The 12,484-nt window shown below is 45.5% G+C and overlaps 1 protein-coding gene across 1 annotated transcript in view; it reads left to right on the top strand.

The window, feature by feature from the left end:
* Nucleotides 1-2,722: 2,722 nt before the first annotated feature.
* WDR49 (WD repeat domain 49) overlaps nt 2,723-12,484 on the top strand; it is a 102,022-nt gene continuing 92,260 nt past the window's right edge. The window contains exon 1 of the mRNA XM_081862906.1: nt 2,723-3,819. Coding sequence (XP_081719032.1) covers nt 3,697-3,819 — 123 coding nt within the window. The 5' untranslated portion in view covers nt 2,723-3,696. The remainder of the gene's footprint in view (nt 3,820-12,484) is intronic.

Here is a 12,484-nt window from a genome sequence, read left to right as displayed (position 1 = left end):
GGGGGGGGGGGACTTGATGACCTGTAGTCGGGTTTGAGGTGTGAAGCAGCTGATTGATCTGCCACAACATGGGAAAGGATGGTTGGAGTTGCCATCACATTTCTTTCTTTTTGCTGGAGATGAGGTAACAAACCAGTGTGTGCATGGGACCTTCCCCACCTTCAGATGTTAGATCAGGGCCCAGCAGGAGTTTTCCTTATGCCTGCTCAGTCCTTTGTTCTCTTGTATCTCTGCTTTTGATTGAAGTTCGATCTGCCGATTTGGAAGTAATATTTTCTTGTATTTTGAATAGCAGCTGCGGTTCTATTTGAGAACTAGAAGGAAGCTCCTGTCTAGGTTTGTTTCTACCCTGCTTTCTGAGATGGAGGTGTTAGCCTTTAGTTTGTAGGGTGGGGACTAGGAGTAGAGAAAAAAAATCAATCCAGTATTCACTTAAAGCTGAATTTTACCAGTTTCCAAAACTGATACACAGCTATCCTTCAAAATCTGCACTTTTCTGAATTTTGTGATGCGGTTCTCCAGCCAGTATATGAAAATGCATATATTGGGGGAAAGTGTGCATAAAAGTGAAGATATTGGTGAAAATTAACATACAAAAATATATTGCATCAGGGAAAAGGCTTGCAAAAAATGTGTACGTGTGTCAAAGCTGCATATAAAAAGTTATCTGGAGAGGTTTGCACTAAAATGCTGATGAACCTTGATGAGATTGTTTGTTTTTAAATCACGAAATGCCGAAAAAGTGGGATAACTGAATTTAAGCCTTGAAAAAATGAGAAATGGAGAGCCAAAATTTTCCAGATCCTTTTATCCCTAGGATAAGTATGCAGGCTTTCCTCCCAGAAGGTCCAAGATTCAATCCCAGAGCCCACCAGTAAAAAAAGGTTCAGGTAGCAGATGATGTGAAGGACCTCTCCCTTGAGAATCTGGAAATCTGCTGTTGCTGCTGCCAACGCTATTAGTAAAACACCAATAAAATGAAATACTATTAGGCTAGAAGAGGAAATGGTAGCTCCCTATGTACGGAACAGCAGCAAACTTCAGTAAAAGAAATTTTAAAGAAGAAATTGATTATATGGGTTTTGGTTTCATGGGGATATAGCCCAGTAGCAGCCTCTCTATGTAAAGCTTTGACTTGAATTTTTGTTTTGTGAACATCTACAAAGCCTTGGATTACTCTCAGCAGCAGGACAGAAATTGATCTCAGCTCTAGAGGCAGCAGAAAAGGGATTAGCCTTTAAAGGTAGTTTTTAGGCCTGGTGACAGCGATGAAAGGGGCCTGTGATTTTAGTATAATTTGGAGTATCTGATGCATTGTGTAGGATAAGATCAAAGCATTCCTGTTTAACGGGGACGTAGCCATCAGAAAGAGCTGCATTGTTAATCCTTTCTCAATGCCCAGTGTTAAGCTTGGCTATGTTTTGCTGCACAGCAGAATAATCTTGCAGCACCTGGAAGTGGAACAGTGGAGTGCCAACTGACTAGCAGATAGAGGTAAGTCTACCAAAATGTTTTCTTTTTTAAAAAAATCCCATTCTTCCACCCATCACCCCAGAAGTCTTCAGTCTGGTGCTGAATCCCATGTTCAGCCAGGTGCTGGGACTGATAAAATTCAGTGGTCATCAAGCTTGTGACAATAACATCATTGTCCTGCCATGTGGAACGCCCTCCCATCAGATGTCAAGGAAAGAGACAACTATCTGACTTTTAGAAGACATCTGAAGGCAGCCCTATTTAGGGAAATTTTTAATGTTTGATGTTTTATTGTGTTTTTAATATTCTGTTGGGAGTCACCCAGAGTGGCTGGGGAAACCCAGTCAGATGAGCGGAATAGAAAATAATATTATTATTATTTATTAAGGCTTGCAAACAGATGGAAGGCATTCTATAGTAGTTGGGGCTGGCCATGTGAAACCCTAATCAGTCGTCAGCCATGTCGGTTAGGGGCAGTGGAGGATTAGATGCAGCCCCCTAGCCTCTGCCCATTCCCCCCCCTCTCTCCTACCAGGGTCAGAAATAGGTTAAAGACTAAGGGATGTGGCTCTCTGGAGGTTGCTAGGCTCTAGCTCCCATCAGCTCCACCCAACATGACTAGTGGTCAGAGATGATGGGAGTTCTGGTCCAGCAACCTTTGAAGGGGGCATCCTGTGGTTCAAAGAAGCCAAACTGTTGCTCAGAAGGCTCATCATATGAGATTTTTTGGGTGATTGGGTGGAAGGAGACTGCACATGGCGGCTACAATTTACTATGGTAGTACAGTGGTGCCTCGCAAGACGAAATTAATCCGTTTCGCAAGTCTCTTCGTCTAGCGGTTTTTTCGTCTTGCGAAGCAAGCCCATTGACGGCTTAGCGCTATTAGCGGCTTAGCGGCTTTTAGCGGCTTATCGGATCAGCTGATAAGCGGCTTAGCAGCTTAGAAAAAGGGGGGGGAGGAAAAAAAAACTGCAGGAACTTGCAAGACATTTTCGTCTTGCAAAGCAAGCCCATAGGGAAATTCGTTTTGCAAAGCACCTCCAAAACGGAAAACCCTTTCGTCTAGCGGGTTTTCCGTCTTGCGAGGCATTCGTCTTGCGGGGCACCACTGTAATCTCCACCTCTCCTGGCCTTCCAGCTCCTTTTCTTTCTGAGTAAAGCAAAACCAGAGACCAAATACAACATAGCTACTGGGTCGTATCCTGCTCTGCAAACAGACTACAGATGGACTAAAATATGGATGGAAAATCTATAGACCTCCCAATGATGCTGGACTTCAACCATCCCTGACTATTGACCATGTTGGCTGGGAGTGATGAGAGCTGGGATAGCTGGAGGGCTATAGGTTCTTCACCTCTGGTCTAAAATTAGTAATAGTTGTGTTACTGCCAGGATCCCGCTCAGTGCTCTGTAGTAGTGCTCTATAACAACCATGCCAATCAGCAGCTCATGAGGGTTGCACAAGCACTATGCCTGTCTGTGTGCATGCACCTGTTCAGAATTCAAGACCCTTTGCTCTTCTGAATGGCTTCCAAGTCTTTAAATCAAATAGGTGGGCTTCGTTTCCCAGCTTGCTGCAACAGATCCTTCCTAGCTAAGCAATTTCTCCCACTAATTGGGAGGGGTGGAAAGGGCAGTTAGCTAGCGTTGTGCAAGGTTGCTAAGGAACGCTTGCAAACTCAAGGAAACTCAGCTACTCGAAGCAGTCCTGCGAAATGCCTAGAGCCTCCACTCTGCACTCAAGAGAAAGGAGTGCTGGAGCTAATCAAGTGTGGTTGGGAAAGATAATGGGATTTTAATCTGAATAAATAGCACATTAATAGCAAACAAGGTAAGCAAAATGGATTTTCTCCAGGTGAACAGCTTCTGTTACATTTCCAGGAAGAAACTGTAAAAGGTTATAAATTTGCTGGGATGGATTCTATTTACCGTCAGAGAAAGCCATTTACGTTTTCCTGGCTCGCATACAGCATTCCAGAGCTCACATGCAACCTGTGAGAAATAAAAACGAGAGCATTGTGATCGAAGTCCTTTTGGTTCTTGTCCATCCAAACCCTTTTTGACATTCCAGAGACGGCTTGCTCACCACAAATTATTCTGGAGGAAATTAAATTCTGAAAGGACATAAAAGCCGAGCAAAGAACCACCTTTGGAGATGTATTGATTGAGATAAAAGCAAATTAAGCACGAGCACCACATTTCCTGGGTCAAAAAAAAAAAGCCATGGCTGCTACTGGGAAGCAGCTGCTTAACATGGCTGAAGATTCTGTGAGAGAGAAAAGTACAGAACGACTTGAAAACAGGCTGACTATTCATGATTTTATGAGGATGCAGGAGTTTTTTAAGGTAAGTTCTCAAGTGACCTGAAGGGCTTTAGAGTTGTTAGGGAAGGTCACCTTTCCTATCATCATTGAGGTAGAAAACAAAGGGGTGGAAAGAGAGACAGAGGAAGGAGAGCCTATTGGTTTGAGCAACATGTTTCTTCCCAAGAGACACATCCCTTCGTGGACAAACTTCTGGGGAACTACCTGGGGCAGGGATGGAGGCATAGTGGGCAGAGTAATGCACAGGAGGCTGGTTTCTATATGCTCTCATACATGCTCTCTATTCTCCATCCAGATGAGTCAGAAGTATTAGCAAAAATTCAAGGACACATACCCGCCATGCAAAAGAGAATGCAATGAAGGGCTGGGAAGAGGGGCATGGCTGGAGAGGGTATAGCCCAGGCATAGGCAGACTCGGCCCCCACATGTTTTGGGACTACAACTCCCATCATCCCTGACCACTGGTCCTGTTAGCCTAGGGATGATGGGAGTTGTAGTCCCAAAACATCTGGAGGACCGAGTTTGCCTATGCCTGGTATAGCCTTTGGGGGAGTCCCTCAGGCCATAGAGAGGCCTGGAGGGCTGTATTAAGCCCCAAGGCTTGTGGGTCCACACTTCTGACCTGGAGCGGTCACAACAAACTTGCATGTTTTTGCATTATTTGCTGCACATGGAGAATGCCATGATTCGATTAGGAGGTGCCCTATACTTGGATTACTCTTCAAGCGGTGGTTCTGGAGATGCAAGCTGGTCCTAAGGAGACTGATCCAATGCCAAGAAAGGCAGACCTTCTGTGCTTCTGATAGTTGCAAAAACCAGAAATCTACCAAGCATAAATCCCAACACATTTTGATCATAGGTTTGTTTCAAAAGCAAGACTTACTTTGAGCCAGGGCTCGCCACGTTGTAGACCCTGAAGCTATTTTCATTGGCAAGGCTCAGCTCTAGAAATGAGCATATAATACTGATAAACCGCCTTGAACATAGGCAGAGTGCTATCTCTCAGCACTTAATGATGTCAGACAGCTTCCATCTGAGATTAAAAGGGGGGGGGGACTGCCCTCCTGGTGCCCACTCCTCAGGGTCCAGCCCGTCCCTGACAGTTGGCACGTTTTAGCTCAAAAGGCCTGTTTCTTTTAAAAAGTGTAATTAGAGAGGAGTCTGGAAAAGAAATGGCGGTGTTATATTTTGTAATCTATAAACACACACAAGCAAAGCCCAGTGACAGCGTGTATTAAAATAAATGGTTGCTTTTGACTGTAGCTTGCACACACAAAAAAAGGGGGGAAAATGGCATGGATCTATTTTCAAAGGTTGCAAAAGCTACAGGAGCAGAACAGCCTGGAACAAAAGCAAAAACAACCCCAAAACCTGAAGTGTGCCCCTGAGCTAGCTCTGTAGCCTCGTGTGGGATGGCAGGTTAACGAACAGAGCGAGAGCATCAGTCTCAGAGTGGAGCTGGTCCAGCTGCTCTGAATTGTTAGGCCCAGAAGGCCCACAGGTGCCATTTGCTCTCAAACTATCCTCAGAGGAAGCTTTTACAGCCCGTGGAATTAAAAGGCAGTGATGCTGTTGTTCTGCCGTCACTCAGTAATGGGTCTCTGAGCAGTCCAAGTGCAAGTGATGGGATAATGCTTTTTCGGGGGCTTTGCCTCGTCTGATTCTGGCAACCGGCTAAAAGGATAAAATGTTGGCTCGGCCTGTAAAGCAGAAGGGGGAGGGGTGGGCTCCCCACCTTTCTGCATAGGGCTGCATTTACTTAGAGGTTGCATGCTGGTGGGGCACCCCATTCTCTCTCTCTCTCTCTCTCTGACTCCATTTTCTCACTTTCTTCTATCCTTTACTACCAGTTTTCTCCTCCTTTCCACCTGTATGAAATTAAGGTTGCATTCATGTGGCCGTTTACACCACTTCCCTGACGTTCCCCTAACTGTTGATTTCCTCACGATATCTGAGTTTTCATAGAACGTAAAAGCCACTTCCAGGAAAAGGATGGAACATAGCACGTGTTAAGCACTCGTTTCCATGTTATTTGATTCCAGCAGACCCCTTAACCTGGAAAACTGTGTGAGTAAAGTGACAAAAATTGGAGCACAATACTGGCTTTCACGGGGGAACAAAATAATAATAATAATAATTTATTACTTATACCCCAGCCGCTCTGGGCAGTTTCCAACAGAATATTAAAAAATAGTGAAACATCAGATGTTAAAAACTTCCCAATACAGGGCTGCCTACACAGAAGTGGTGCAGTAGTAGTGCCATTGTCCTATGACATTGGTTGCTGAATGAAATTTAGCACGACGTGTCAATATACTGGTCCAAAAGCCACAATCCCATAATACAACAGGTTCTGCAGTGTGAAAGAAATGTTATCAAGCAGAACAGAAGCACTATTATAATCAGGGAAACCAACACAGTATTCCCCAAATCTGAATGTAGTCTAAGCTGAGGGGTTGCAGGTTGCCCACAAAAACTCTGGTTTGGTGACACCTGACTTTTCAGTAATGCTGGCTCCTGGGGACCTTTCAGCCAACAGTTCCTGATTTCCTGTTCTTTATGTGCTTTTCCCTGATCCTGCCTGTGAAGTGGAAAGGGAACAAGCAAACTGTTGTCAAAGATGCTTATGCTTCTGTGGAAAATAGTATTATTCATTAAAAGAATAAAATGGGGGAAGCTGCATATGCATAATCTGAACAAAGCCAGTCATTGGTGTCACAATAATTTTGCGATTCTAACCGAGAAAGCTGCGTGAGGTACTAGGCCGAAAACTCTGCTCACCAGTAGGGATGTTGCTAACATGTTTAATTATCTGTTTTGGGGATATGAATTTGGTCTGGGATGTGAATTTGGATCTCTTTCCAACTGAACATCATTTCTTAAGAAGTTCTTCTCCAGCTGAGAATTTGTTAATTGGTGAGTTTTCAGTTGCTCCTCAAAATATCGTCTTTGTTTTTTTGGTCCAAGTCCTTGACACTAATCACAACTAGGATGGACTAGTGCCCATGGGAACTTTTAAAGCCTTCTCCCTACAAATATAGAAAGAAGAAAACTGAAGGCTTCTGGAGGCAACTTAGGTCCTCAAGTGCAGAGAGAGAAGCAGTGAGATAGTAGAGACAGAATTTAAGTAAGAGAACATGATCAGACTACCCAAATCTGGGATATTGCAGGAAAAGAAGCTCCATATCTTGAAAGAGGAGCCAGCTCAAAGGGAAGAGCCACATGGAATGGAAGTCAACAATGTTAACATACATACCTGGAACAGTTCCCAGGATTCTTCGGGAGAAGCCATGACTAACAAGAGTGGCCTAAGTGTGCTTTAAATGTCGATGTCACCATAGGAAGCTGCCTTATAGTGAGTGAGATTGTTGGCCCATTTAGCTGAGTACTGTCTATATCAGGTATGTGGAATTTGTGGCTTTCCATACGTGGTTTGACTCCCAACTCCTGTCAAACCCAGCCAGCTTGGCCAATGCTCACAGATGATGGCAGGCAATATCTGGAAAACTACAGGTTCCCAACCTCAGATCTACACTCAGTGTTGGTTCCTCTCCAGGGTTTCCAGACGGGTTTCCTCCAGACCTACCTGGAAGATACCAGGGATTGAGTTTGGGCCATTTTGCACGCAGAGCATGGGCCTTACCACCCAGCTACACCCCTCCCAAAACATGTCTCTCCCATATCGGTTTCTGCAGCCACAGCAGCTGCTGCAACCTTCCAAGAGTTTGACTTCACCCCCAAAGGCACACTCCTCCATTGTCAACCAGTCACGGCCCTTCCAGAATAATACTTCATAGCGAGGCAGAATATCTCAGTGAGCTCAAGGTATGAAAAGCAAATGACTACGGCTAGTTTATTAGCAAAAGTTCTGCAATGTCAGGCAATGCATGTACCCACGAGCATCAACGCAGACAGAGACATGCACCCTGACTCTTCCCTGGGTTCTTGTTCCATTCCTTGCTATTCTACCAGCACAAGTCAGTTCTCTCGGAATGGGTGCTGACGGGTTAGGGACTGTGTGCGGGGAGGAGATGCGTACGTCCTTTGATCTGGCCTTGACTGCCGCTGTACTGTAGAAGAAGTACAATTTCAAGACCTCTTGCACTAACCTGCACCTCTGTAAGAGAGAGGAGAAGCAGCAAAAGCTTGACAGGCCAAGCTTTTGATCTCTAATTACTGTAGCATGTCAGGCCTGTGGTTTAAATTGGGTCTAATTGAGGTGATTGCGATTACAATAGCTTGCCTTCCACGAGCTGCCCTTTTCCCCTCTGCCAGCCGTTCTGCTAATGGGAGCTGACGGCATCCATATATAGCGGACTGTATCTTGGCAGGAAATGAGAGGAATGTGGCTTGCATCTCTTTTTTGAGCAAGACATGGGGGGGGGAGCAGGCGGTTTGACGAGGTGACGGACCCTTTTCACGGTCAGCTTCGTTTTGGAGCTGCATGCACTGCTTTGATTTTGCAAAGAGAAGGATCTTCCGTTGGACAAACAAAAAGGAGAGGTCTCGTTTCTGAGCTTCAACGGAGCAAGCGACTTGTCGTTTCCTCACTGACAGATCACTTTCAGATCACCTGCAGGGCTCTTGCTCAGTCATTTATGCGATCGCCGGCTTTTCCATGGGAAAAGAATTGGCAGGAGGTGGGAGCAGGGGGTGTCCTTCACATGAAATGATGAAAACCTCAGATCTGCCAGTGGGTACACAAAGCTGCTTATTGGGGAGTGCCGCCAGCTGCTGGCAGCAGAAATCAGGGTTGCCAACTGATTATTTCTCCATCTCGCAACAGTGGCATAACAAGCATAGTATCAACCCTTTCCCTATGCAGCGACGGGGAACTTCAGGTGCCACATTTCTGATTGGTGGGCAGGTGTTAACGAAGTACAGTGGTACCTCAGGTTACATATGCTTCAGGATGAGAACAGAAATCGTGCTCTGGCAGCAGCGGGAGGCCCCATTAGCTAAAGTGGTACCTCAGGTTAAGAACAGTTTCAGGTTAAGAACGGACCTCCAGAACGAATTAAGTTCTTAACCCGATGTACCACTGTATCAGCAGAGAAAAATGTTAGCAACCCTTGGTGCAGTGTTTCCCAAAGTGGGCAATAATGTGTTGGATCAATCCATCAACCTCTGATGAATGATTTAGAACAGGGGTCAGCAAACTTTTTCAGCAGGGGGCCAGTCCCCTGTCCCTCAGACTTTGTGGGGGGCCAGACTATATCTTGGGGAAAAAACCAATGAACGAATTCCTATGCCCCACAAATAACCCAGAAATGCATTTTAAATAAAAGGACACATTCTACTCATGTAAAAACACGCTAATTCCCAGACCATCCACAGGCCAGATTAAGAAGGTGATTGGGCCAGATCCGGCCCCCGAGCCTTAGTTTGCCTCCCCATGATTTAGAGGGATTGGGTCTGGCATCACTTTGACTGTGCGTCTGTGCCAGTATCCATACACAGCAGAGTTACATCTCAACGCAGCTCCTTCCTTGGAAGCATCTTTGGGGTTGAAGGTACACACGGTTGGCAATAAACACTCATGGACGCCATAAGGATTTAGCCAAGTGTAGAGGTTTACTTGACAGGCATATAAAAGCATATTGGTAGCAAATGTATACAGACATTCACCAATGCTGTGGTCAAGGCATGTTTAGAATCCACAACAAGATCCCAAAGCGCTCTCTCTGCTTCTCTCATCACAAGACGCAAGCAAGAGACTCAAAACAAGTTGCAACAAGTTACACAGAACCGTTGTTATCAGTACTTCCTGTCTCACTGCGCATGTCTAAAGAACAGTTCCCAAAGAAAACGTCCTTGCATAGACAAAACAATCTCAGCCTTCTGCTGCTTCTTGAAACTTCTCTGTTCTTCTCTGTTTCTAGAACAAATGATTCTCTCACACACAGAGAGAATATCCAACATAACTTCCCGGGGGGGGGGGGGGGGGCGCTGGAATGATCCTGGGGCGGTGTGGGCGACAATAGTAGCCTTGGGTGCAGTTGGGAGGCATTGAATAAAAAAAAGGGGTGGTGGAAACATAAAGAAAGAGAAGAAAATTACGTACCTTCCAACATTTCTGTGATCAGGGGTGCCAACTTGAAATTTTAAAAATGGGGGGGGGACACTAAGGCCCATCTCCCAAAATCAATCACATGATGCTGTGCACACTATTCATTTGAATGGCAATGCCCATCAGTTTTTTGGGTGGGCTGGCCCCCTCAAATATTTTATTGGTGGGGCAAAGACCTCTTGGGCCCTAGGAGTTGGCTCCTATGTCTCTGATGGAAATTATTGTTGTTTAGTCATTTAGTCGTGTCCGACTCTTCATGACCCCCTGGACCAGAGCACGCCAGGCACTCCTGTCTTCCACTGCCTCCTGCAGCTTGGTCAAACTCATGCTGGTAGCTTCAAGAACCCTGTTCAACCATCTCATCCTCTCTGATGAAAATAGGGACGTCCTATTCCATCATCATCATCATCATCATCATCATCATCATCATCACCATCATTTTATTATTGCTCCAGCCACTCTGGGTGGCATCCAGCATATATAAAAACATAATAAAACATTAAATTTTTTTTTAAAAAACACTACCCTATACTGGGCTGCCTTCAGATGTCTTCTAAAGGTTGTATAGTTACTTATCTCCTTGGCTCGAGGGTTGCATAACTCCATACTGTCCAATATTTCTCCAATTAAAATAGGGACGTCCAAAAAAATGTGGGACATTCTGGGATCAAATCAGAAACCAGGGTGGCTTCTGTAAATGCGGGACAGTCCCTGGAAAATAGGGAAACTTGGAGGGTCTGGAAATGGCTTACCAGGTGAGATAGCAGGTAAAGTGCTTTGGCATACTGGGGGGAAGAAGGGATAGGCAGCTTTGAGGTCAGCGCAGTGCAAACAGGTGAAACTGCCTCTTTTGCAGGAGAAGAAAACTTTTGAGAAATTGGAGAACAGATTTTTACACAGAATGTGTTAATTTAAGGTTGCTGCCTGTATGGAAAAAGCTGCTTGGGATCTCCTTCCTTCCTGCTCTGCGTTAGCGTGTCTGCGGTTTGCTTATTCCATCAATTGCTTTATCTGGACAACTGTGAAGTCCCAGCATGCAAACATCTTGAGAATGATCACTCTCAGGCAGACAAATTCTACGACTCCTGAGTGTGATAGACAGTTTCATTGGCAGAATCAAAAGCCCCCACTGTTCAGACGTGGGTGGATGCAAAAGTCATTCCCTTTCTTGGTGACAGCAGCTGCCGGCAAGGGCAGAAGGGAGGACAGAGAGCAGAATGGTCTCTCAAAAGCTCTGATTTACTGTTGTGTTCAAACAATCCCCGTTTTTATATTTTATTCTTTACTGCTTTTGAAAAACTACAGCTCTTCTTTGTGCATGGAGTTAGACCTCCTCCTGTCCCTCAAAATCACTCAAGACAGTGAAATATATTTAGCCTGACTACTGTTGCCACCTGTTTTTCCCTGTTTGATGATCTCTTTAGTCTTTAACAAGTTTTGCAAGGTGGCGGAGGGGCCTAGAAATTGTTTGTTGGCAAGGAAAAATTAGGTACAAGAGGTGAATTCCTGGGTACAATCCTAGAATTGTAGGCTTGGAAGGGACCATGAGAGTCATCTAGATCAACCCCCTGCAATTCAGGAATCTTTTGCCCAACGTGGGGCTCGAACCCAGAACCATGAGATTAAGAGTCCCAAAAATTTGCACTAACTTCTCCTCCGCCTTCTTCTAGCCTCTCTTAGTTCTGGGAGACCAGGGGAGAGGGGAGCTCATCACAGCAGGGGGTGGGAGACACCCCCTCTTCACCAGCCTGACTCATCTCTGCCTGTTGGCCTCCCTAATCTCACTTTCCTGCTTCAGCTTCTGCCTCCGAGTCTGGACTGCTCTCTGGGACAGACTCCCCCTGCTGGCTCCCCAAGGTGATTCCAAGGTGATTTTCCCAAACCAGCCGAAGGAGCAGCATTTGTGTGCAGATTCCCTGGATTGGCAGGAGTTGTGGGTCCATGGCAGCAGTGTACTGCAGCTGTAATACTAGGAAGCGAGGCTCCAGGACATTTTTCCAAGCAGGAATGGTGGTGTGGTGATCACACAGGGTCCCTGGACATTTCACCGTCTATTGATCCCTGTGCCATCACTTTATTTCTCGCTGCCGCCACCCAGGCCCTACCTGGTACAATACTGAATCCGGTCAGGGTTAAATTGGAACATAAACTTCTGTTTATTTATTGCAGTTTAACAAGCGTGTGGTTTCATAAACGGTATCGGTCCATTACAATCATGGGTTGCCTATCCAGACCTATAACTTCCACTACCTGCTCTCACTCACTAAACCACCTCTCAGATATTTCCTTGTCTTCCTACTTCCTAACAGTTCCTGACTCAGCTTATTTCGCTGCACTAACTCAACCTACCCACAGACTCTATCCCAATCCACTCCCACTCCAACCAACCACTCAACTCCCAATGAACTCCCTCTTCGCCCCTCCCAGAGCTGGTTTTATAGTCCTTCTGACTCCACCCCCTGGGTTCTGATAGGGTAACCTGTTTAACTATTTCACCTCTAGCACTCTCATATGTTAACGTCACAAGTGGTAGTTTCTGCCGCGTTTCTAGTGTGATTTACAGACTGGACCCTCCTCCCTCTTGCAAGCAAATGAGGCAGTAACAAGGCTTTCAAGT

Source organism: Podarcis erhardii, assembly GCF_964252035.2.
Source record: "Podarcis erhardii genome assembly, chromosome: 5".
NCBI lineage: Eukaryota > Metazoa > Chordata > Lepidosauria > Squamata > Lacertidae > Podarcis > Podarcis erhardii.
This window is presented reverse-complemented; position numbering and strand designations above follow the sequence as displayed.